The sequence below is a fragment of the Acipenser ruthenus genome, chromosome 15 (assembly GCF_902713425.1).
Source record: "Acipenser ruthenus chromosome 15, fAciRut3.2 maternal haplotype, whole genome shotgun sequence".
In the NCBI taxonomy this organism is placed as follows: Eukaryota; Metazoa; Chordata; class Actinopteri; order Acipenseriformes; family Acipenseridae; genus Acipenser; species Acipenser ruthenus.
Genome location: NC_081203.1, coordinates 515,144 through 541,592, shown reverse-complemented (window position 1 = coordinate 541,592; position 26,449 = coordinate 515,144). Strand labels below are relative to the sequence as shown.

General features: G+C 47.4%; 2 protein-coding genes across 5 annotated transcripts in view; both read right to left on the bottom strand.

The window, feature by feature from the left end:
* Positions 1 to 16,963, bottom strand: part of LOC117973865 (whirlin-like) — a 33,935-nt gene extending 16,972 nt beyond the window's left edge. For 2 of the 4 annotated variants that reach the window (XM_058986690.1, XM_058986692.1), the window contains exons 1-4: positions 15,324 to 16,947; positions 6,289 to 6,507; positions 3,542 to 3,667; positions 398 to 606 (exon numbers count right to left, since the gene is read on the bottom strand). In XM_058986690.1, the coding sequence (XP_058842673.1) occupies positions 398 to 606; positions 3,542 to 3,667; positions 6,289 to 6,507; positions 15,324 to 16,139 (1,370 nt within the window). In that variant the 5' untranslated portion in view covers positions 16,140 to 16,947. Of the gene's footprint in view, positions 1 to 397; positions 607 to 3,541; positions 3,668 to 6,288; positions 6,508 to 15,323 lie in introns of all 4 variants that reach the window. The other 2 variants (XM_058986689.1, XM_058986693.1) reach the window with 2 other exon arrangements.
* A 1,733-nt stretch (positions 16,964 to 18,696) lies between these two features.
* LOC117964685 (neutrophil cytosol factor 2-like) lies at positions 18,697 to 26,214 on the bottom strand. Its single transcript, XM_058986683.1, has 16 exons — positions 25,738 to 26,214; positions 25,075 to 25,287; positions 24,559 to 24,641; positions 24,092 to 24,200; positions 23,443 to 23,577; positions 23,044 to 23,151; positions 22,712 to 22,771; positions 22,451 to 22,488; positions 22,180 to 22,315; positions 21,629 to 21,688; positions 21,316 to 21,412; positions 20,718 to 20,830; positions 20,304 to 20,485; positions 19,677 to 19,782; positions 19,443 to 19,566; positions 18,697 to 19,265 (listed from the first exon to the last, which is right to left on the bottom strand). Exons 2-16 carry the CDS (start codon positions 25,246 to 25,248, stop codon positions 19,150 to 19,152), a joined length of 1,641 nt encoding a protein of 546 aa, XP_058842666.1. The 5' UTR covers positions 25,249 to 25,287; positions 25,738 to 26,214; the 3' UTR covers positions 18,697 to 19,149.
* Between the last annotated feature and the right edge of the window lie 235 nt (positions 26,215 to 26,449).

Below are 26,449 nucleotides of genomic sequence, written 5' to 3'. Positions count from 1 at the left end.
GATAAGGAAATGCTGTATTCTCCTGTTTGAAAGGTTGATGATAGAATTGAATAGAACCAGTCCCGCCCCTTCACCCCTTTGCTCATTAATAATGTATCGCTATGTTCCTGTAGCTTTGCCCCTTCACTCCTTTGCTCATTAATAATGTATCGCTAGGTCCCTCTAACCCTGCCCCTTCACCCCTTTGCTCATTAATAATGTATCGCTAGGTCCCTCTAGCTCTGCCCCTTCACTCCTTTGCTCATTAATAATGTATCGCTAGGTCCCTCTAGCTCCACCTCTTCACTCCTTTGCTCATTAATAATGTATCGCTGGTCCCTCCAGACCTGCCACTTCAGCCTTTGTTCCTTGGCTGTTCCTCCCTCTATCCACCCCCCTGGTTTCGAGGTTCTCTTACCCCGCGATGCTGCCCGTGGTGGCGCTCTCTGCGATCTGAGAGCCGGTGATCCACTTGGTCTCGTCCACCACTGTCCTGGCGTGCGGCAGGCGGCCTACGTCCTTGATGGTCATCATGAGGTGCCGAGAGGACTTGAGGATCCGCACTGCCTCATCATGAGGCACGCTGAGGAAACTGTACCCGTTCACCTCTAGGATCTGATCTCCCACCTGCACACAGACACACAGGCATTAATATCCTCTTCTGTCATTCTTAGATCATTACTTTTCATGCTTACCAACTAAAAAAAATCCTCAGGGATGATTGTGGGGAGGTGAGATGGGGAAGCACATTGGGGTTGCACAACCCCTAGGTGAAGCATTGTGCAACACTGATATGCTTCCCAGCCTCACTGTTTGGTTTCCTGGATAGATCTATTCAGTCAATACATTCCTGCCTCAAAATGAAGTTTTAATTTAGAAAATGACTGTACTTAGTTATTATTACCCCCTTTTCAACTGTTCCATGCCTCAGAAATGAACCACAAGAAGAGGAGGCAGTGTCTCTCTGCTCTCTCGGGTATCAATCTGTGCAGTTTCTCCCTGTGCTTCTCTGCATGATTGAAGTGCAGGCTCATAGCTCCCACCGCTGACAGTTATAAATCTGTGTGATGAATCCTGCTTCCTTATAAATCAAGCTGAAATACTGGGTTTGCCTACAGAGCTCATTTTCAGGACGAAGTTTACAAGCTGTTCACAAGTTGTTTTTGATGTTTTTGTCATTCGCGCCCCAAATAAAACACACTGAAACCGAACGCACCGAAACCAAGCTGACGAGCTGACAGTCTTAATTCTGGTTTCCACCATGCTCTTAAGACCCGCGCCTCAATAACGTTGCAAAGAGCCCGGGCAGTTTGTATAGAAAACCAAGATGAAGAAAAGGAAGCCCACTGCTCAGACAATATGCATCAACGCTTCTTGATATGTATCCTTTCTCTCGGAGGGTCGCTGTCCTCTACTATCCATGCGTTACCGAGAAGCAGTGCTGCACAATGAGAACTGTGGCAGACAGCTGCTTTGAGCAGTGGTTCAAAGCATGGCTGAGGCTGTGCACTCCAGGCAGACTGTGCATGTCTTCTTGGGGTTTGACACATGCGCTGCTGTGAGCCCGGCATGTATATCAAATGAGGACTGAAGCAGCACCGTGTTGCTGAATCATTATAGGCTGGCGGCTGCCTGGAGACTTTACTGTCACTGAGATGAGCAGCTATCAGAAATCCTACAACTACTCCTCTTTGAAAGCATAGCTGGGGAGCTTAACATGGTTCAACTATGCATGCAGTGAGCGAAGGGGATATTAATTGGACTGCTTTGTGCTGTGGACACCACGTGCAAACTTTCTGAAGAATTCCAATTGCCCAGAGACTTGTCAGAGGCTAAGGCAGATATCCACGAGAAAAAATATAAATACAGAAATTCAAATTCAGTTTTTTACCTTGAAACAAGGCAGCTCTGCAATGTGGTTATTAATACAGGAAGGGGCTTAAAGGGAGGGAAATGGCTTAGTAATGTGGAGCGCTCAGAGAGTAATTAAGATGAGTAAGAGCCTCCCACAGATAACTGAACACTAGCCAGAGCAGAATCAGTATTCCTCTGCAGTGAGCCAGCAGCCCGCTGTTATTCCCTACAAACAAAATACTACAAGAGAGGATTATTAGCACAACCAGGGCCTGCGCCAGCCAACCCCAAGCTTTCTGTACAACAAACATAGATAGATAGATAGATAGATAGATAGATAGATAGATAGATAGATAGATAGATAGCTAAATAGATAGAGAGATAGATAGAGAGATAGCAGTTGAAACTAACGACATGACGATAGCTATTAGATTAATTTATGCTGTTTATCACCATCAGAGAATTGTCCGTTCCTCTTATGCAGCACTTTAACAGAGCGACTGAAGTGAAAGTACGTCACATCTTGTATCTATAAATGCACACAGTCAGGCAGTCCGGGGGCACATCGATGGCCCAATATTACACTGTTCACAAGCTAATGAAAAGTGAAGAGAGCCTCTGGGAGTCTCGCTGCGTCACTGTTCCTATTACCTCCCTCCGCTTCACCAACAAGGGAAGACAGCCAGACAGCACTGGCCCTGAAACTGCACAGCAGTCTTGGCACAGCCCAGCTGGAATCTCTCCAAGCCTTGTCAGGAGGGCAGGGTATCACTGTCCCCTTGCCTGTCAGTCACTCACTTAACACCCCTCAAGGGATCAATACAAAGGTGTGTCAGTGCAGCAGAATCGAGCTGCTTGCTTGCACAAAGATCCGCACAGGTGTCAAAGTGTTCTTCCAAGAAGATCCGCACAGGTGTCAAAGTGTTCTTCCAAGAAGATCCGCACAGGTGTCAAAGTGTTCTTCCAAGAAGATCCGCACAGGTGTCAAAGTGTTCTTCCAAGAAGATCCGCACAGGTGTCAAAGTGTTCTTCCAAGAAGATCCGCACAGGTGCCATTGCTCGGACAGCTTTGTGCCGCAACATGAGCCCCTAAGTGAACGACCTCTGCCCTGGCCCTGGAAGATGGAAATCCCATAACAGGACACTCTGAGAAGATCAGCCTCCCAGCTGATTCAAGGATCCCAACCCTGCCTGAAAGGATGGAGAGGTTTACTCAGAAATGGGCATCAGCAAACCCAAGCACAGCCCGGTGGAAAACAGTGGTGAACGACACTCTCCATGGCATTGCACTGGGCTCCCAATGAATCAAACTGAGACTGAAGTGTGAATGTTATACAGGGAATCCCATGGCTGAGCACTGGTCCTGTCAACAGATTGAACTGAGGCACTCTGGCTGTTACACTGTGGTCCTGCTGGAGGAGTGTTTGGGCCCTAGTGACTCAGGAGACCTGCAACACTACATAGACCCCACAGAAATCGCCTGCAAAACGTCTTCAAATCTGCAAAGAGGAAAAATCTATGTTCTGCAAAGGACTTGCACAATTCAATGTTAATTTTTTTGTTTTATATAGATATTGTTTTTTCAGTATATGCAAGACAATGCATGAAGAGCCATGTTTAAAAGGTACAATGCAGCCTCTCAGCTTGCTGTAATCAATCCCTGCACTGTGTGCTCACAGCAGCTCCAGCTCAGCCCCCAGTTCAGTACCTTGAGCCCCCCACTCTCGGACGCAGAGCCCCGGTCCACTCCGGTGATGTAGATCCCCAGGGCGTACTCAGCCCCGCCCCGAATCATCAACCCCAGCGAGCGGCCATCATCCAGCACCACGTTCACCTGCGGACACACAAACACACAGGCATCAGCACAGAGATCATGCTGGGCACCCACAGCACGGCATACAGTGCGGCACAGCGTTCTTCAAATAACAACCCCAGTGCAAAGAATGGGCAGGGAAACACCTTGATCATCAGGACTAATACTCAGTGTGTATCGGAGAGAATGCTCGATTCTTCAACTCATCGAGTAAAACACAGAAATGAGTTTGCAGTGCAGCATGCATATCAAAACATAAATCTACCAATAATACATTGATGACATCACATGAATGGAGAATCACTCCAACCCTGCTGTAGCGTTCTACAAAACAGCATTAAATCCCATTGCTGGCAGTCGTGATCACAGCTCTACAATACCGTACCTGCTGCAGTCTATATTCCAGGTTTCTTAACACACAGTATCATTGTGGAAAACACTGCAGGTGTGGCATGCATGCAGCACCGGGGTTACATTCAGGAGAAGGATTACTGTCAATTCTGATCTGAAGCACTTCAGTTTAATTCACTTTTTTACCAGGGGTTTGATTACAATAGCTTCCATTATCAATGTAATTCCAATTAATGCTGCACCTAATCTGTTCTGTTAATTGCACGGATCCATACAATTAAACATGCACCATCTCTTTGAATTATGATCATTTCTATTATTTGAAATGCGCTGCTTGTCTGCAATGCAAATATTCCTATTAACATGGCTGACTCTGGGTGTTGGCAGCTCCCCAGGGTCTTTACCAGACATGTTTTTAAACATTTTATGGAGGTGACTTTAGTGGTTACAGGATAAAACATTTTGTTTTTACGATGCATAATAAATGTGTTGCTCTGGCAATTAATGCATCAGTAACAACAGCAGGGGAGCCATTAGCGAATGCCAACCAACGCTAATTAATAGAAGCAGACACATCATAAAAAAGCAACAAGGAATCACGGACTGGAGGGTTGAGAAGATCTGTGGTGTGAATCACTCCAAAGCAATGAGGGCACATGACTAACTCAGCTCAAGTGCTATTTTTAGCCCCGCTAATCCCAGAGTAAAACATGGTCAGTCCGAGGCAGTCAGCAAGGAGGGCTGGGAGACGAGGTTCAGCCAGTCACCACACCAGCACTGAGATCAGGCTCAATGTACTCCGAGATCTATCTCCCTCGTGAACGTGGCAATGTCAGGATCGAAGAAAAATGAAGGCAGGATGTGCCTTTACTGAAGCATGGTCAAGTCTCAGGTTGCAGTCGTCTTGACAACGAGACCTGACATTTTAAAGAGGATTCTCTGATGTTAACGTGTACAGAACAAAGCTGTGGACTGATAACGTAGCATGCACAGCAGTACTGTACAGTGCGGACAGGAGAACACAGTGACCAACACTCACAGCATATTCAATAACATCTTGTGATCAACGTCCATACAGAGCTGAATCAAATCTGTCCCAGACACAGAACCTCAGTGTCGCGTCAGTGTCCCGCTGCCCAGAGCATAGCAACAACTGGCTGGATTATTGTTGCGCTATTGATAAAGAGACGGGAGTTTGGAACAATGTGTTGTTTAATAGAGTGGGGAGCTGCTCTGAGTTCCTTTTTTCGAGGGCGCTGGAGTGAAACGCAGCCCTGCCACCTGCAGTTACCCTGTCAGGAATGATGCATTGCCCAGGCTCAGCCACAACCTTGTAACATTTCTCAAATGTCAGGGTGACCTATAGGGTCTCCACTGGGCTGGAGGGGGGGCGGGTCTAAGTCATTGCTTTACAGCCGGGCTGCACTCGAACATGGTCTGCTCGGGGGACCCGTGACACTACCTGTCATTAATCAATCTGGATGCCTTGGCTTTATTAACCCCCCCCCAGGGTATCGCTTCACAGAGAAGGCAGGTTTCGAGGGAGTTCTGCTCTGCTTCTCTGAAGGGATCACAGTCCAGGTATGTAGGGGCTGCAGCCTGTCAGCCTCGAATGTGTTCGCTGCAGGTATTAATCAGGCCAGCTGCAGCTGATTCTCCAACGAGGCAGTCAAGGTGTATTAGCTCATCCCTATCTTCTTTCCTTGGGCATCCTTATTTCCATGTTTTAAATTACCTGCCCGTGCTTTTCCATTATTCCAGAGAGGTTTTTTTTTTCCTTGTTCTGCCCTGGGGTGCAGTTTGTTTTGTGGAATGGATTTGCTGTCATGCAGATGCTCTACAGATAGCTGCCTTGGCTTGTTATAAACCGAGGATACCCTTCACAGCTTTTCAGAAGGCAGAAATGTCAAGCATTTCTCTTTTTGCTGTGCCAATCTGACAAATGAAGCATTTCTGGATCCTGCCAGTTTTGAACGAGCAGAGTGCCAGAGCGTGCCTCTGATTGCCAGTGTATTGAGTTCTGTCGAGTCCGGAGTGGCACACAGCAGTAAGAGCTCTCATGAATACTGCATTAGGGAACGGAGCATTTAATTTTCTCACAGCATGGCTTTCTCCACACAAGCAGCGCTGGCGATTGCATTGGCTGATAAGAGCGCTGACTCGAGGTTGGGTTAGGGCTGGGGTTAGGGTTAGGTTTAGGGTTGGGGTTAAGGTTAGGGTTGGGTTTAGGGTTGGGGTTGGGGTTAGGGTTAGGGTTAGGGTTAGGGTCCCTGGGGGTGTCTCTCAGTTACCTTCTTCTCGTCCCCCTCCTGAAGTAGCTGCAGGTTGCTCCGCCGCTCGCCGTCTTTCCGCCTCAAGGTGGCGCTGCTGTGCTCGGTCAGGTCAGGGGGCGGGGACACGCTGCGGCCCTGGGGGTCCACCCATGTGTACACGTGATTGGTCACGTAGCCGCCAGGGATCCGCCCCGCGGAGCTCACTGACAGAGACAGTTTCTTAGAGCCCTTGAGAACCTATAGGGCACAATGAGAGGAGCGTCACACACACTGATACACACACACACACACACACACACACACACACACACTCACACACACTCTCTCTCTCTCACACTCACACACACACTCTCTCTCTCTCACACTCACACACTCACACACACACACACACACACACACACACACTCACACACACTCTCTCTCTCTCACACTCACACTCACACACACACTCACACTCACACACACTCACACTCACACACACACTCTCTCTCTCACACTCACACACACACACACACTCATACACACACACACACACTCTCTCTCTCTCACACTCACACACACACACACACACACACTCATACACACACACAAACAGAAAACCAATATTCCCTGCTGCTGTCTCCTAGCGTGGTGTGATGATATCAGATTTAATATTCTGCCTTTTGATCCTGGCCTCTATCACTACGACAGACAGAGAGTCTCTCAGCACGCTCTAGCTCCACCCGTCTGTGAAACAAGAGTGTGTGCGTGTTTGAGGGCAGAGTGAGCAGGGTCCCAGAGGCCAGCGGGGCATGCTGATCCAATCTGAGCAGTGCTTTCATCTTTCCACACTTCTTCTATTACTTCACCCCTTATCAGCAACACCAGAGGAAGCTCATTGCATTCGTAATGCCTTTGTTATTCAGCATGTCCCCTGCCTGCAGTGAGCCAGCAACAGAAATCATACCTACAGTAATCAGCTCTCTCCTAAATGAAGAGTGGCACGCTGTGCCAGGTCTGCACAGCGTCATTAATCTGCCCAGGCCTGGCTCCTGGAGGTCGTGTGGAAAGCAGATTGAAGTCTTAGAGTATACTGCAGCGTGACAAAGACTGATAGTTCTGGAATGACAGCTCGGTTAAAAGCCACTACAATTCCACATTTTAACCATCGGAAACTTTCAATCATTCAAATAGAACTCTCTCCCTGGTGCTTCACAGAGGTTTCTGAGCTCAAGTGCAGTGGGGGTGAAGCAGGGGTCCCCTAACTCTCAGGGCCCCCTCCCCAATGGCAACAGACATCCTGATTGGAGACCCACACCCCATGAACCCACAGGAATGGGAAAATGAATTCTCTTGACAATTCACCCTTTTGTTGTAAAATGGAGCGTACAGTACATGAGGAATTCAGTTTGTAAATGTGAGACAGAGCTGACTTAAAGCAGTTCCATTCGCAATCATTGATCCTCAAGCCTGGGGAGCATTGCTGTGTCAGGTATCGGGGTAATTGGGGAGAGTAAATGCCTGTATGTGCTGCGGCCCCCCCTGAACCCATCCCGTGGCTCCTAGGGGTCCCCCTGCTCTAAACGACAGTCCCTGTGCATTTACACTGCAATCAGCATTCTGCTGATTGCTACAGAGATGCAGTGCAGCTTTTCATACAGGCGCCCACACAATGCTGTCACTCCACGTTGGCGATAATTGCATCAATAAATGTATATAATTAGACCATTATCAAGGGGAGGGTTTCTTTTTAAATCAAAATGATTATTTCCAAACCATTTAATTCCAATCCCTGTTTGTTTATTTCAATCTGCAATTCGCCAGTCAAGTGTTTAGACTGGCATTTCCTTGAGGGCTCGGCACTGCTAACTGCTAATCAGGATGAAGGTGGAAATTAAAGACTGTTTTGTTCTCACTTGATAAGACTCGTGCATTTTAATCAGAGGGAAATGGGTCACGGTTTCAGTGCATTGTAAGGGGCGTTGATGAGGTGTCCCAGCCCCCCCCCACCACAGAGACAGGGAGACCGTTTGCTCTGATTGGTAGAACTGACATATTATCAAGCCTCTGGTGTTTTGTTTTTGTCATCTATTGAGCAGGACACAGTTAATTAAGATGCAGCATCTGATTCATAACAGCAGCTTGGAAAGGCAGCAAGCCGCACCCTGTAATGTACAAACACCCAAACAATATCAGCATCTATTACTGTAAGGAACAAGAACTATCTGTGCAGCTTTGGTTCCAGTGCAAAGTGAGTTTTCTTTGCACAATAACGCACGCCGGTTGTCAGCAGTTCTTTTAAATCCGTCAGTGGAAAGGGTCAGAACCCTTGTATCTGCTTGAGCAGCATGAGGACCGTCTATTGCTTACTCTGAGCTTTCGAATGCATTTCATTCACAGGGCTGAGGCTCCCTCGTTGTTCAACGATCCTGATTGATGCTCCCTGTGCTGACTAACAGCATCACAACCCGATTACAAATGAGCTCCCTGTACAAACATCTTTAGGGGTAAGCAGATTCAAATTTCACTGCCCCCCTTCCTAATCAGTCGGAGTGGTTTCTATTGCAATTACTACTAATAAATATTCTGCTCTACTTTTTTTTTTTTTTTTACCTAGTCTGTGTCGAGGTGAATTCACCCAAGTTCGGCAGCTGCTCTTCAGTTCAGTTTGTCTGCCGTAGACGTAGGCTGGATCAGCCAAGCAGCAGTGCCATCTAGTGCACAGATGTGTACTGCCAGCAATGCCAAAGGAGACTGCATCAAAAATAGTTGATCACTAGAGGACGCTGGCTCTTATAAAGACACTGTGGCTGTCTGTGTTTCACGTTACCATAGCAACCAACTGGGACTAAAGGGCAGCTTGTGAAGTCAAGCTTAAACACAAAAAAAAAAAAACATACACATATTTGAGTTATTGGATTGCAATAATATCCACTCAGAAAAAGGCAAGTAACAGTAAAAACAATAGGAAAAGCTAATTTGAATCGACTTCCTCTTGGCTGAACTCAACTGGGCGTGGAACAGACGGTCCTGTATACAAATTAAACCTCCATCCATCTAATCAGTGCTCGCTTCCTGGAAGCGGCGTCTCATTTGTCATCCCCCTTCAATATGTGCAGCATCTTGTCACTGATCGTATCGTACAGGGCACAGGCACTCCTCTGATAAATGGCCTGTCTACCAATGAAATTGATCACTATTTGTCATGAAACGGAGACCATGTTTGCTAGCCAGGAAAGGGAGTTGCGAGGCTCTGTAAAGCCATGGTGTGGCTGTGGCTGTGCTGCTGTAGAGATGGCAGATGGAGCATTAAGAGATGAAAGGGGATGCAGCTGCACTCAGCTGGCTAGTCCTTTCCCTGCTCTGACAAACACACGCACACAGACACGACGGAGCATGGAAAAGAATCCTGGGACAGTGGGGAGAGCAAATACAGTATCAATAACCTCATCAAACCATCACATTGCAGAGTGTGCAAGAAACATCTGTTCTCCTCAGTCGCTTAGCACTGGGCGTGAATGAAACATGCTTCACTGTTTCATCAAACTAAGATGAAAACTTGAACGAGCCTGTCCTACATGTGTATAAGAAATCTCACCCCACGCTGTTGAGATCAATTGAATTAAAGCTCTCTGCGAAATGGCAATTTTGCTGAACTGCGGCGTGGCGTTTGTTACGTGGAGTGGAGAAAAACAGATTTCACCCCTAGTCCCCCCCTGCTGCCCACGTTATACAGACAGACCCCAGCAGAGAGGCAGTGTGGATCCCCCTGCTATCAGAGCTCCAGAGGCTGCTCCCGTCGTTTCCTGGTGAATTATCGTCTAACGAGAGCGCACTTTACCCAAGCTCCATTATTAGCGGCTGTCTCTGTGCGCACAGGGTCCGGGGGAAGCCTGTCATTGTGTCATTGTGATACTCTACATGCACAGCACTCATTATGAGGGACGTCAACACCTCTCCTTGTACTGGCGACTCTACAAATCACCTGCGACAGACAGGGAGTCTCGCAGCCTGCCTCACACTGCAAGGCTGGAGCCCTCTCGTGATCCCTTACCATATGGAGAACAAACCCACAGTTTGATAGAGGATGTTAATATGCTGGCTGCAGCTGCTTTGCTACTGCAGGTTAGCTTTCTGACTTACTATCAGTGTTTCGCTACTGGCCCTGGCTTTGAGGGGCCAATAGTTTCCACTCTGGGTGTTGTGCTTTGCCTTGGAGGGCAGTTAGTATGTCTGTGTTTTACTCCAGTCCTGTGAAACTGTAGCTTCGGATATTTCATTTTAAAGTCTGTACTTCACATTGAGCAGGGCGCTGGGGATGAAAAAGTACTGGGTTTACAATGTTGCTCTATCCCTCTTCATCATCTGTCATCACGTACAGAACCTAGCTAATAACAAGAATGAAAACAACTGGAAAATAAAGGAGCCGGTACTTCATAAAGAACACCCACAACATTGTGAGTTGAAACTACTGTTACAGCATTCTGCCTCTGAGTGGCACTGTGCGCTATACAAAAATGGAATTCATTAAAAAAAAAAAGTGAAAAGTTATTTCACTGATTTTCAACCATAACATATGGACACCATTAACAAAAATCAAGATTTTTTTTTATAAGGGACAGTGACCTGGAGAAGGGGCTGGGCATCCCCTTCACACAACCTATTAGCTTATAAATCACTCAAATTAATTAATATATATTGTTGCACAGGATTTATGCAGTGGATATTGCAGATGATAAAGTCAAAGTTACCTCCGGCTATTCCAGCACATCAGGAGGTTAACTGACCTTTAAATCCATCAGCAGTTGAATAACATAAATACACGGGTTTTCAAGACCACCGGGATGTGATGGATGACGATAAAAACGGAAGCTGTTCTTTCTGCTCCATAAAATACTGTGACTTTCTAACCTGCTATATAAAAATACATCGAGTGTATCGCGAGAAGCAGGGAGCTCAAAGGACAGGGAATGACATCTCCATAACTAACTGAGAAGGGATTACTCCCCATTCCCTCTGCTGTCTCCCTCCTCCCTCTCTCTCCACCTCTCCCCTGTTCTACCCCTCTTCTCTCTCTCCTCCTAGCTCCCCCTGCCCGCTTCCAGCAATCCACTAACGCACAACGAAACTATGACAACAGCAGATATGCAGTCTGAAGCTGGCTAATCATCCTCCAATCGTGCAATCACCACCTCCCTCCAGCTTACAAAAACTGCTTTAATGTAATTACCAGCCTGAACGATGCTGCACACGCATGGCACCACTCTACCCCAATGAGCAAGGCCTGGCGTCATTGCTGTGCAAGAGCCCAGCGCAGGGATAGCGGAGGAGATCTGAAGCCATGTGACAGAGTCTGGCACGCTGGGACGCGATCGCTGTGGGCAGTCCCTTAGCTGCACAGGCACTTGAGTGAATTTGAATGCGTCAGTCTGATCTATTCTACCTGGTCTCTGAAGTCCTGTTTCTTTGGTGCTCATTAGAGGCTGCGGGGGTGTTCAGATTGACTGCACTCGGGGAAAATGTGACTCCAGTGAGAGTGTCTGTGATGAGATCCTGAATAAAGCACAGCACTGCCAGCAATGGCAAGCACAATGGATTTGGAAGAGGGGTTGCACAGTAGTGTTGGATTGGATTGCACTCTGGGACTGGCGTGGTAGCTTATACTGGAACCTCCACAGGGTAAAGCACTATGCGTGTAGTTTACGTTTTGTGTTTGTTGGTTTAAAAAAAACCTTGATGAATTCTAAAAGTTTCGACTAGAAGTCCCCCTTTGCACATTTTGGATTCTCGAAGTCTCTGTGGAGCTGGACGCTCTCTCTCTCTCTCTCTCTCTCTCTCTCTCTCTCTCTCTCTCTCTCTCTCTCTCTCTCTCTCTCTCTCTCTCTCACTGACTCTCAAAGAGAATTGTTTTTTTTCTGCTCCACTCAGCTCAGTTTATCAGGCTGCTGCCAGGTCGAGAGAGAGAGAGCACAGCTTCCAGGCTGATTTCGATTTAATGGCAGCGGGAGGGGCCGGCAGCACCAGCTACATGTTTATTTTGAGGTTCAGCTCCAAGCTGTCTGCACTGAGCAATGGAGGGTAGACAGGAGGGCGTGTCTGGAACCCTGCACCAGACTGTCATAGCGGGTGCAGAGTGACAGGGTATAGTGGGTGCCGTTACAGCAAGGGTCAATGGGACTCCTTAATGCCCAATCTGTGAATTGAGATGAAATGCACTGAACAGTGTGGAGTTCTGTGGATGCGAATGGTGATTGATGATATTACTGCTCCATAAAACACTCCGATTTTATAACCTGCCAGTGCCAGGTTCTCTTTAAAATATACAGCCTGTATCCCGCGCGGCAGGGAGCTCAAATGATAGGGCATGATCTCCATCAGAAGGGATCGCTCTTTCTCTTTCTGCCATCTCCTGTCTCTCTCCCCCCTTCCTCTCCTCCTCCACCCTCCTTTTTCTCCTCCTCACATTCATGATATTCCAACCCTTCAATCCTATTTCCCTTGCTTCACTGCTCTTGGGTGTAAAGCCTCCCCAGGGGACAGAACGGCAGGCGGTTCTCGGTCCCAGAAGCAGCCCAGCTCATTTGCTTCCCTTCTTCCTCCCTGACAGCCAGGACTGACTTTGCCGAGTCCATTACCGTCACCCTCGTCAATGAGGGTGTTAATTCAATCCAAACAGACACTGCCCCGCGCTCGCCTGCTCTAATTTATCAATTTAGAATGTCTCTAAACGTTTTAAAAAGTTAATCAAACCCAAGCCCTGCTTGACTTTTCACTCTGTTTGATTAAACTCCTAATCCATTCCGATGGAAAACGCCAGACTTTGTGCTGTAGGCCTTTAGGCTGCACTGCCGGTCTGAGATTAGCATCCAAAGCCCAGCGGGGAAAAGAGGAATATTTTAACCAGGCTGGCTGAATCAGCAATCTGTCTACAGTTGTGTAATTTGAATGGCCTGGGAGGTGGCAGTTTCTTGAAATATGCCAGTGGAGTTTGCTGTTCGTATCGCTACCATTTCTCATTCCTATCCACGCTGCTGCTAGCACACCCCACATCTCTCATCCCTCGTTTCCACTCATAAGCACGCTGCCCAACACCTTCAGCAGGTACAGATTCATACACTTGAGATGCGCAGTGTGAGACGGGGCCACACAGGAGAGATCAGAGAGACAAATTACCTGGAAAAAGGATCAAGTGCTATTGACCTCAGATGAGTAATAGAGTGTGAATAGGGTGTGAATACAGTGTGAATACAGTGTGAATAGGGTGTGAATACAGTGTGAATACAGTGTGAATACAGTGTGGGGGAAAAGGAGGGGCTGAGGGTATAGTATGAATCTTGCACTTTTATCATGACTCGCTAAACAAGTTCAGAATCACTCCTAATAGTTTTCTGCCTATGCGACTTTTTTGCACAGAACTTCTTTCCGGTAATTAGTTTCCGTTTATGATGTTTAATGATCTTGAAATGATTTTTAATAGGCTTGGAAAGTATATGATTTGGCGCTATCATTATGTCACACGTGTGCATTTAGCCCTAAAGCTCCAGCTTCCTGTGCTCATATCCAGTTGTTCACATTGGTCTGGTAAGGTGGAGGTTGGGAGGGAGGGAGGGAGGGGGGGTGGATGGGGCTGCCCCATCAGTACCCATTCTCAATATCTCTTTCAATTCCAGGGCTCGTAATGCCGAACCTGATCAAAAAGACAAAACATTCAGCAGATTTGCCTGTACCAGAAAAGCATCTGTTTTAAAAAACAAACCCACATGCATGTTGTTCTGCTGTGCTTTGAAATGGTCGTACTGTGCAATGACTACGGTGGCAAACTGCTTTTCATATGGCCACGACCGCCAGCAGGTGCATGTATTGATGTTGCTGTTGCTGCAGTGGGAAGTACATACTCTAGCAGCTTGTAATCAGGCTACATGCCACAGCAGGACAGAGAGCTGAATGGTCTCGCGGCGTGACCAGGTTTAATGGCGCTATGATGCACACAGAAAGGAATATTCAAAAGCGATTTCCACCGAGACAGAATTCATGGGCTCACAGGTTTGGTCAAACACTTGAAGCGGTGCAGCGAGCTCTTCTGAGCACGGCTGGGAGATTGAAGGGCGCTTCACATGGAAACCAGGAGGACCCTGCTACCACTGTGCCTGCTTCTGTCAGCTGCTTTGTGAAATATTCTGATTGCTCTGCCTAGACTCCTCAGAGACGCTGCAGGCTAATTCAGAGCCCTGTTAAAGAGGTTCACTGGGGTTATGTTGTGCAATTAAGAAGTTCTAAAGCATGCACTGCTGAGGAGAGATGGGGAGGTGTATCTATATAAAATACTTTTGTGTGAATCTCTATACTGTAGAGCTGTGTATGTGTATTAAAACAAATGTGGTATTATCTATCTATAATATGCATAGTAAATAACTTTAGGGAAATTCATTTTAATCATTAGTCTTCATATGTGCATTATATAAAAAAAAAATTCTAGATAATTTTCATTAAAAAAAAGAAAATTAAACTTAGCCAAAGGTCATGTGCACTGAAGAGGGCTTTCAGTGTGCAAATATTTAACTAAAGAAATCAAGCTGCTTTCGAGGCGTGTTGCTCGCGGTGATAATGAGCCATCTGGTTCTTACAGAACGCGGAGGAACGTTCTTTTGCCATTCTAGCGCACTGTGCAGTGCGTGTATATGTGTGCAGTACGTTTCAAGGCATGTCGATGATGAAGGAAAGACACTGAATGAACGTCACGAGTCATTAAAGGTCACTGCACGATAGATAACCAAAATTACCGAAATAACTCAAATAACCGAAATAACCCAGCCTCATCAGGACCCGAGGACAAGTTACATCCGCACCGCCCTGGCTTCCGAATACAATGTGTGTCTAATAAAACAGTGAGCCTCTTTCCAATGTATCTGTGTTTGTAAGACTCAAACCCGCGCTGATAACTGGGACGCGTTACATTAGATGCTCCCGACCGAATAGGTTACCCTAATATTAGTTGAATTGGTGTCTTGTTCCAAATCTATAACTGGGTCTAGCTGTACTGCGTGTGTAAATAACAAGATTAGACAGGCACTTACCTTCACCGCCTCTGCGTGTGTGACTCGATCAAACACTTTGTCGTTCACTCTCAGGATCTGATCGCCGACCCTGAGACCCTCTTTCTCGGCCAGCGATCCCGGCTCCACCAGCGACACATAAATGCCCACTCCGTGCTCCGAACCGCCGCGGATGCTGAACCCGAGTCCTTCTTTGTTCTTACTTCGTTTGAGCGACACCTGTCTGATATCGCTGGGGGTCTCTTGAAACACCGCTCGCCCTGGAAAAGGAGTCGGCGGAACTGTCCCCTCGCTGGTGGTGCTGAAACTGTCCGAGGACGGACGGTGCTGTAGAGGGGGAGCCTGGAAATGACCGGGCAGCGCGTTAGCATTGCCGGCCAAAGGCATCGCTTTCCCTGGGCTATCTGCAGCCACGGGGTTCCCGTTACTAGCTAGAAGATCGGATTTCAGGTAGAGGCCTTCCGAGGTGTACTGATCAAACAGGAGCTGATCCGACCTGGGGATAACCAGCCGCAGCATGGGAAGGAGCTGCCGCTTGCTCGGCGTGCTGAGTATGACTTTCAGAGTTTGGACCAGGTCGAACACGTTTCTTTTGGAGTGGTAGACGTTCAGGCAGTGGATGAACTGCTCCCGCTCCAAGTCGTTCAGTAACAGGTTGAGGGCATTGTGCAGCTTCCTCACGTTGGCTGAAAGCGTTCGCCCACCGGAGCCCACGGAGTTGGCCGAGGATGAATTCAGAGACATGCGTTCCAGATCCGTGCTCATCCTAGAACTGTATCGTGCGCAGATGAACAGAATAACATGTGTTTTGGTTACTTTCAGACCCGGCGATCGCATCTGAAGTCGTGGCTAGCGCTGGCGTTATCCATGTTTGTACAGGCACACGAATCCCTAGACCACACCGAACTAATCACACGCCAGACACATCGTTCCCGTCTAGGATCAGTTTGCATATTATACAGAGATAGCGAATTAAAAGACAGTTTTAGCTCCTAAAGCACTCGCGAGCCACGAAGAGCGTTTCATAACAGCAGAACCCCGACAGGAAAGGTTGTGGCACCTTGCCTCCTACCTGTGTGCTGTGACTCAGTCCTGCAAAGCTGTCAATCCGACCGTGCGTACACAGACAACGCATCGACAGCTGCACGCCGTGTCGCTCTCCATAGCGTTATTACCACTCGCGTGCTGATTTTATCATCCTTCCCCAGGACAGTTCAAATGAAACTTTTTCCTCAGGATCAGACGGAATAGTAGCTAATTACAATGCAGATGCAATCGAAAGGGACCGGGTTCCATGGCACTTCACAGACACAGTGCGTGCTCTGACACGCCGTGTTCACTGACCCCTCAAAACATCCTGCTGCCTCTCAGATAGCTGCAATGCAAGAGAAGGGACGCCGGGCATCGCTGCATTGGTCCTCCTCCTCGGCAGTCAGCGCGTATTTCCAGAGTTTGTTAGTGTATCAGCTGTAGATTTCGTCTCTCTCTCTCTCTCTCTCTCTCTCTCTCTCTCTCTCTCTCTCTCTCTCTCTCTCTCTCTCTCTCTCTCTCTCTCTCTCTCTCTCTCTCTCTCTCTCTTCAATATTTCTCTGTCAATTATTGGCTCCTGTCAGCAACTCCACGGGAAATGACGCAGCCGCAGCAGCGTGATCGGGTTGCCTGGAGACGGGGAGATACTATGAAGTGCCGACACGCTGAAATGGTTCTTGAACACGGCAGGGCATTAGGGGAATTACAAACTTAAAAAAACACAAGCCCACCTTTCGAATAGAGTCGTGTTAATGCGTATGTTTGGTATTGTGCTTGTTTGGGGTTTTTCAGTATGTAGAACACACAGGAACGCGTTCTCCTGTATCTTCCATGGCCACAGCGCTGACGTCACACTTCACCCTCCAAGACCAAGCACCACTCTCCTGTGATGCTGATGACTAACGCAGTGCTGTACAACAGAATGATGTCATATCCGGAGATTCTTGAAGGATTATCACTTACGCAACATCCCTCGTTGAGACACCAGCGGGTCATTAGTGCGTGGAGCTTGACAGACAGGCTGCTTACAAGCACCGTCTGCTCATCTTTCAAGACTGAAAGATGACGGCGTCGTGGGAATGTTATACACGCGGGGGGATGGCATTAGACACAGAGACACACAGAGACACAAGAAGCGCTGATCAACACCCTGGGCGCTAAGCAGTCATTTTTTTTTTCTTTATCATGAAGTCACGTAGCAGTTAGCAGAGGACCGTGACTGTGAGAAGATGAGGCGTCTATCGCTCTTCACCACTCTCTTTATACCATATAACCCCTATGGCGAGTCTATCAAAGTAAATCCGCTTTTAAAAGCCTTTTCTAGGTCACTGTTGTGCTCTAACGCGGTTTTATGAATCTATGTTACCTCTGTTATGAGAAGTAACATTGATACAGCGTGTCATTGATGAAACTGTCCGAGACTCCTCTGCATTCTCTACCAGTCCAGTGGAGTTTCATGAATATCTCATTCCAATGTATTCAGGTGTTACAGGATAACCCCCTCAGAACAGAATACTGGGTGCGAATTCTCCTGACGTGGTGAGAATTCTCCTGACGGGGTGAGAATTCTCCTGACGGGGTGAGAATTCTCCTGTTCCTAACATCCAAAATGAAAGGACTCTTGTACTCCTCAGTTACCTGGCGAACACTCTCTCAAGACAGGTTTCATTCTGTTTTTTATTACAAATACATATTACAAATAGAAATGAGTTTCTCTCTTGTGTGGAATGATGTCATTGTTTTTGCTTGAATCACGCGCTCTCTGTCTAAGCCTTTAGCCTTGAATTAGCATTGATCTATTTTTAATTATCCCTTCTCTAGAAGGAGGACAAACACACATCCTATTTATAGCACTGGCTGTGTGTGTGTTTGTATCATCTCTCTGCGCTGGATTGATCCCCTATCACCGAGCCTGCCGCAGCTCGATGCTGTTACTTCAGGTGCCTGTATGCTGTCCCGCATTCCTGATAACAACTCGAGGCTAAAAAGACAATCAATAAAACCCGTCAGTCGTTTATTTCTCAGCACGTCTTGCAGAGCCTCTGTGCTGCATGCACTGCATTAAACACCGTGATAAGTGTAACGCTGTGCCTGTGTGAGCTGGGCTGCGCTGGGTTTGATCCAGAGATGTTGCGCAGTTTCATTTTTCTGCTTATTTTCTGCTGGCACGATACTGCACTGGCTATTCCCAGTGTGCCAATTAGCTTGCTCATCAGTCACTACAGTGCTGCTGAAACATTTCACCAGTTAATACATGGCGCGTGTCAGCGGGGAGTCCGCACACGGTTTATCGAAAAGGAAATGAACGCGGCCCATCGTTTAGAGGAGAGGAGAGAGAGAGGAAGGCGTTGTTCACAAACCCGGGAGCTAACTGCACTGGACTCTGTCATGTATTCAGAATGGATTCATTTATTTCATCAAAACAGACTTTGAAAAGCAAATTAACAAACAAGTGTGTATGCAATAACATTCTAATCAGTTCATGAAACGAAAAAAGCAGCATTTAGTTCTGCAGGTTAAAATCATATAACACTGTGTAAAGCATTGATGGTTAGTGTATCCTAGCTCTCGATTAATAGTTAATAGATGATGCTCAGATATATATGGCAGTGCATTTCATTGTCAGTGACAAATGGAAGTTTTAGCTTTCGAGTATATGGGGGAGCGTGGTGTGCACGAACCCGAACTCTCACACAAGCATCACTGGAATCATACCGAATGTATTGGAAGGAAGTCAAACTTGCTCTAGCCCCCTGTTTGCTTGTCATTCCCCGGGTTCTGTAGTGCAGGGTTTAGCGGGGAGTGTGTGAGTGATCAGTCAGGTGGGCATGCTTTTTAGGATGCTGCTGGGCACATCTGTATCCTGGTAGATGAAACATCTGGGGAAGATGCCGATGTTTCCAGCTGTGTGACCTTCAAGCCACTCGTCGTTCACTGGGAGAGGAGAAGAGAGGAAAGGAAAGAAGAGGAGAGGAGGAAGACAGAGACAAGGAAAAATATTTGAATATAGGGTTCACTTGTAGCTCTGCATCATCCTTTTTATTATACAATAACTTACTAAGAATATGTTTGTGATCGGTTAGGATTGCAACACCGCCTGCCTATCTTTACCTTCAGACAGGATGTCAATGGTGTCGCCTTTACTGAACTCCAGGTCCTCTGGCCCCTGGGATTCATAGTCATACAGCGCCACCACCTGGTACAGAATGGGTCTGCCGGCCAAGGGGTCCTCATACTGAGCACGGAGGGAGAGAGGATTAGAGACAGTGGAAATCATATCGGAGACAGATATTGAAATCGCTTCGAAACACCTATTCAGGAAGCATGTGGGATTGCATTGGTTACCTGGCACCACACGGTGGTCCTGCCCCCCTCTGCCCTCTCCCACAGTGCCCTGAGCTCTGTGTCGCCCGCGATCGGCTTCAGCGCCTGACTCCCACTGTCCCGGCACCTGCAGAGAGAGAGAGAGAGAGAGAGAGAGAGAGACAGAGGAATATAGCGCCTTTCACCTGCGCAGGACCACACTGCAGACACATCATCCTCAGCCTAAACACTTAGTCTTGCAGACCAGCATGAATTGTACAGCTCAATCATTTAGAATGCTTACGGACACAACTGGAACGATACGTTTGCAATTGATTCTTTTGGATCTGAAAACGCAGGAGCCTTTGTGCGCTTCAGTCCCATTAAAAACAGCCAAACTGTTTTGCATGCAGGATATATATATAGAGGATTTGGGAATGTGTTCCTCAAAACAGGCACTGTATATCTAATCAGATGCATACAAGCATGGCGGACTGAGCGGTCAGTGAAGTCTGTCCGCTGGAGGATGAAACCCAGCAGACATGTAGCTCCTGCACTCCTCATAGCGAGCAGGGAGCTGTCCTTGTGTCTAAGGGCTGGGAGTGGAGGTGAGAGGGGAGGCTGGCGCGGGGCTGGTTCCTTGGTGAGAGGAGACTCACTGCTCCGTACCTGAGCTGCAGGTGTCCGGGGGCCTGCTGCTCCTGCAGCTTCTCTCTGATCTGAGCCTGCAGCTGGCAGTAGGAGATCTCCGGGCTGACTCTCATAGCCACGGTGTAGGTGTAATGGACTTTCACGATCACAGAGTCCTGGGCGCTGTCCTCGGCAGCACTGCCCCCTGCTGGGAGCTCACTCTAATAACAGATAGGACGTGTTAGATTGAAATTGCATCTTGTAGTCTGACTGCAGTTTAAAAAGGAGTGAGAAGAAAGGTTTTAAAGGCTTTCGGTTCATTTCAGTCTAAAGGTCTAGCTGCTTGTTATAAGTTGCATTGTCTGTTTCGCGTGAGGCCTTGCACAGCATTGCAATCTCTTATTAACGATACTCTGGCACACCCTGCTGGCCATCGAGAACATTGCTCCTTACCTTGAAGGGGCTCACCGGCTGAGACTGGTGAGTGGTGCCGGGCAGTGAGGGTCTGCGCTCACTGGAGAGGGGGGTCTGGACACTGGAGTCAGCCAGGGAGGATCTGCGGCTCCCTGTCACACAAGAGAGACAGACAGTGTAACTACCCTGTCAGGGTTCAGCTCATATCATAGTAAAAGTATGGTAAAGCATGGTCTATATGCATAGTATAACCGAGGGGGGTACTCAATTCAAACTGCTAATCTACTGTGATTGCATTGTAACTGCAGTGACACAGAATAGAATGGGATGAGAACACACATCCTATCAATGCAATACACTGTAGGACTGTACACTGCCTTCCACCTCGCAGCACTAATACAGACACATGCAAACTGTGCCACCTGGTGTTCAAACTACACAACCGCAGCATTCTAGTTTTTCTTTCCCTGATGTAGGGTAGAGAATATTAATCTTAGTTTACCATGGTGTGCCGTGTTTTGAAGCATGCTTTCTCTAGGTTTTATAATGCTTGCAAGCGCTTAACCATGCTTTCACTGTGCTTTGTTACACTTTGCTATTTTTTTACAAGGGGGCCCCGGGACTCTCTGCTACGTACCCAGTTTGGGCAGCTCCAGGTTGACTCGGGACTGTGGGCGGGTCGGGGGCTTGAGGTTCGGGGGCAGAGGGATCCCGTTTGGGAAGGAACTCGCCTTCTGGAAAGAGCAGCACAAAGACACAAATCAGAGACACTGCAGTCAGAGACACTGCAGTCAGAGACACTGCAATCAGAGACACTGCAATCAGACACACTGCAATCAGAGACACTGCAATCAGAGACACTGCAGTCAGAGACACTGCAGAGTTATTTGGTTATGTACAATGATAAGCTGTTTGAATATAACGGAAGGAAGGAAGGAATGAATGAATACCTCTTTCTTGGTCTTGGTGACGTCAACAGGCTCCAGTCTGGAGGTGGGAAACAGGCATTTCTGTTCAAACAGAGAGAGAGAGAGAGAGAGCAAGAGAGAGAGAGAGAGAGAGAGAGAGAGAGAGAGAGAGGGGAGGGGGGTTCATGTCATTCTGCTCTTATGAATTGGTAGCAATAGACAGACGGATGGAAGAATTGCAGTAAAGCACACAGGCAGTCATGGTGCAGAACAGAGAGGTGTGGCAATCCATTGTAAACACCATGGGAACCTTTGCTAACCCCATTTTAATATGCTTTATTAGATCTGGCATTTACAGTGTTTGCCTAAGTTTAACCTTGCTTTCACTGTGCTCTATTACACTTTGCTATGATTTGTCTATGGGAAACTCTTCTAAAGAAAACGCATGAAACACGGCTGTGCAAACCATGGAACACAGATTTGAACCTGCGCTGTAGGAAGGAGAAGTTATTCTGCCTGGGAGAGAGATACAGTGTGTATATATATATATATATATATATATATATATATATGCTCTCTCGGATGCCCCCTACCTTTCCATCGTGGATGACCACTGCCCAGCCATCCTTCCCGCTGTCCAGCACGAAGACCACCTCCCCCTCCTGCACCTCCAGCTCGCTGGAATCCTGGGGGGTGAGACTGGAGCAGACCCGACAGTACCGCGAGGCCCTGAGAGAGAGAGAGAGAGAGAGACTGGGACACTGCTACCATGCTGGGCTCACTCCTGCAACAGCGTGGGCTTTAGCTGTCAAAGACACACTTTTTTTGCTTGTATTTTTTTTAGCCAAACAATGTTCTACTTACTCGAGTCCGTCGACCTTGGGTTCGTAGAATCCTGGTCTCTGTAACAGACAAGGAGAGGCACAGCTCAGTGGCGATCCTCCCTGACTCACACTTGCATGTGTCCATGGGAACTCTCCTCAGGGTGGACAGACAGCACATTACTGATTGATAAATTTCACCCTGCACTGTCACATCGTGTTTTCCATGGGGTCCTGATGTAAGGCTGTCATGCTCATGGAATATTCTTTCAGAGCAAATCAGACAAGAAAAAAAGGGCTGTACCTGCGGTCTGAGAGGTTCAAACCCAGCAAAGTCATCATCTGGGATTATCGAGGAAATGACCTGGAAAAAGAGGGATTGAGGTTAAGAGACGAGCACACACACAAACAATACACACACACACGCGCGCACACACACACGCACACGCACGCGCACACACACAATACACACACGCGCGCACACACACACACGCACACGCACACGCACGCGCACACACAGGCGTGTTTACACTATAGCACTGACATGCAATCCTATAAAAATACCTGTGAACTCAGACAGCAAGTAGCACTGCACGCTATGTTAGAAATCAATGGAATGAAATAAAACCTTCCTACCTTGGGTTTCCCCAGGAAGTCCCTCTGGATGAGCTGCTCCACGTCCTGTTTGCGGGGGCGGAAGACCTCCCCCTTCGGAACCATCAGGGGCTCCAGCAACATGCGACACTGGGGGGGGGGGGGAGGGGGGAGGCAACAGAATTAATGTTTATAATGACACTATTGAAACACACCTGTAAACACTAAACCCTTTTAAAACACACCTGCAGCTTCATGAACTGTGGTGCAAGCTGTTTCTGTGTCACAGTGGAGGGGTCCGTGACAGCGCACTGCAGTATAAATTCTTATGTTTCCTTTTCCAGAATGTATTTTAAAGAAACGTTGAATACATTTCATCCTGACGCTTGTTCAGGTATATTTTTCAATACGTGTCTCTTTCCACTCTCCAGCCCCTCTCACCTTGACCCGGACCACAGCCTGCTCCACACTGACGCCCCGACCCTCCCCAGTCAGCCCTGCTGCCTTCTCCAGAGAGTCCAGGGCCTTGTCCCATTGGCAGAGTCGCGTGTGCACGGCCGCCGCGTTATACAGCACCTGGACACAAGGGGGGGCAGGAGAGCAGACAGACACAACAGAGACATTGATTAGATACCCAGACAGCATCTCAGTGATAATCTTCATCTTACTGCTGAAACCCTTCTGTACAGGGATTAGAATCTGCACTTTCAAGCGTGTGTCGGCAGCATCACACTTACATTTCTTTGTCACGTGGAGAGGGGTTCATTCAGAGCCCTTATAAGGGGTGTAAATCATAGTGAAAGCATAATTACATTGTAGGTACGCATCGTAAAGCCCAGAGAAGCATGGTAAATCCCATCTTCCAGGAATTCCTCTCATTGTGATCCTGGGCTCTGTGAAAGTCTGCTCCAGCTGCCTGCTGTTTGCTCACACTGCCCACAGACCAACCCAACCTGTTCAGGCACTTTGAGAGGAGCCTTATTGAAGGTATTTAAATATGTCTATAAATGAGCCGTGCCTTTACCACTGTAGCGCCCCTGCTGGCCGCTGCATTGCTAGCCCAGTGCGTTAGGAGTGTGTACAGGGTTACCTGCCAGCTGTGCAGTTTGTAGTGCAGTCCAAGCTGCCTGTAGTCAATCACAGAGTTCCCTCGGAAGTGCTTCAGAGCCAGGCTGCAGTCAGAGAGAGCCTCCTCCAACCTGAATGAAGAGCAGAGAGCAGAGCCACCTGTCCTGATTACCTGTACAGGCAAGCCCAACGCTGCGTTTACACTGCTGTGCGCCACCCCAGTCTCTGCTGCCCACACCTACACCATCCATCTCCTGGACAGAGCTAACCCAGGGCTGGGAAGGGCAAGCCCTTGAAAATGGGAGACAGGTGTTGGACAGGTAAGATGGTCCATCATTAAATGACTTTGTGATCTTATCATGTGGCATGCAAGTAGCCCATCAGGACCTTCACATGTATCGTGATGCATTTCGTATCGCGCCCTCCATGTCGTGAGATCGGGGCATCGTCACACCCCTATTGCTGATAGGAAGCCCTCCTCCTCCTTACCGTCCCGCTAGCATGTGGACCGCACCCCTCTGAAAGAAGCCCACAGCCAGGCGCTCGTCCTTCGCGATCGTCCTGTCCAGCGCCTGAGCCAAACACAAGAGGATCCAGTTAGAAACAAGCCTGCTGACACACCGCTGGACTGGGAACAGTGTAATAATGCGATGGCTATGGAGTACCTCTGCTGTAAGATTAAACTATAAGAAACAAAGGGCGAGATTCTCAAAGCTTTTCTTTCCAAATCATCTTTCGCGCTTTTTTTTTTTAGAATCAACCAATCAAAAAATAAAATGAAAAATAAAATGAAAATATCTATATATTTAGTTCATAGTTGAAATTTGTAAACAGCTTTAAGAATCTCGTAGTAATCGCTTTGTCTCTCCCTTCAGTCAGTTCATCGGATGTGATCAGTGCTGAGTGTTTAAGGGAATAGGCGACTCTCGCACTACACAGTTTAGGCGGGGATGACGACCCGCAGCACACTAATTAGGATGAGATAACACGTTAATGAAGCTCTACCTTGATGGCTTGCTCCAGCTGCCCCAGGACGAGGTGCACGGAGGCAGCAGTGAAGAAGATCTTGGAGGTGGGCTCTGAGATGTTCTCCAGCAGCCCCAGCGCAGAGACCCAGTCCTTCTCATCCACCGCCTGCACGGCTGCGTGCCACTCTCGGATCAGATCAGTGTACAGCATCGCTCCAGACGCTATTATCCAAGGAGGAGTCACCCCGGGCTGGAAACAATAAGCACCCCGAGTTACACAGCACTCTGCACTCTGATTACAGCAACCACATTGCTTATGTAGTAAAACTACAGCAAAGTGTAATAAAGCACAGTGAAAGCATGGCAAAGCACAGGCAAGCATGGCAAAGACCAGCAAGGTATTATTATTATTATTATTATTATTATTATTATTATTATTATTATTATTATTATTATTATTATTTATTTCTTAGCAGACGCCCTTATCCAGGGCGACTTACAATCGTAAGCAAATACATTTCAAGTGTTACAAGTAATACAATAAGAGCAATGGTAAAGCACATTAAAAAAACTAACAAACAGGCAAACCACTGTAAAATATGGTAAGTACGTGGTAGAAGTATGTGAAATGGATGGTGAAACTGCAAACACACAGCAGGAAACTTTTATAAGAGAAGAATTTGATACTTAATTCACTTACTTCAAATGTGAGCAGAAAGTCCTCAGCAAAAATCCAGAGCCTTGTGAATGTGAAGATACAGAGGCTGAAGAAGCAGGTTCAGAGCTCTGTGAATGTGAAGATACAGAGGCTGAAGAAGCAGGTTCAGAGCTCTGTGAATGTGAAGATACAGAGGCTGAAGAAGCAGGTTCAGAGCTCTGTGAATGTGAAGATACAGAGGCTGAAGAAGCAGGTTGAGAGCTCTGTGAATGTGAAGATACAGAGGCTGAAGAAGCAGGTTCAGAGCTCTGTGAATGTGAAGATACAGAGGCTGAAGGAAGAAGGTTTCTCAGACAGTTTGGCTGCACCTGTTTATAGGCTAATGCGGGTTACACCTCCAAATACCAGGAAGTGTCTCTCCGAGACACACACACACACGCACGCACACACAGAGGAGAGAGGGGGTGACAAGGAAGCAGAGAAAGAGAGAAAACAAACTACTAATCCACTTCAAAAGTTCAAATTCCAGTTCAAATTCCTCAGAAGCAGGCATAGTTCCAGCTCAGTGATTCACAATGCAATCTCATTGTGGACTCTGGCACACTTTCCCTCACCTGCTGTATTTATTACACCTGTTTCCTCCTTCGGATGATCACTTGCTTCACTATTTATGACTACAAATTAAAATTAAAATCTATCTATCTATCTATCTATCTATCTATCTATCTATCTATCTATCTATCTATCTATCTAT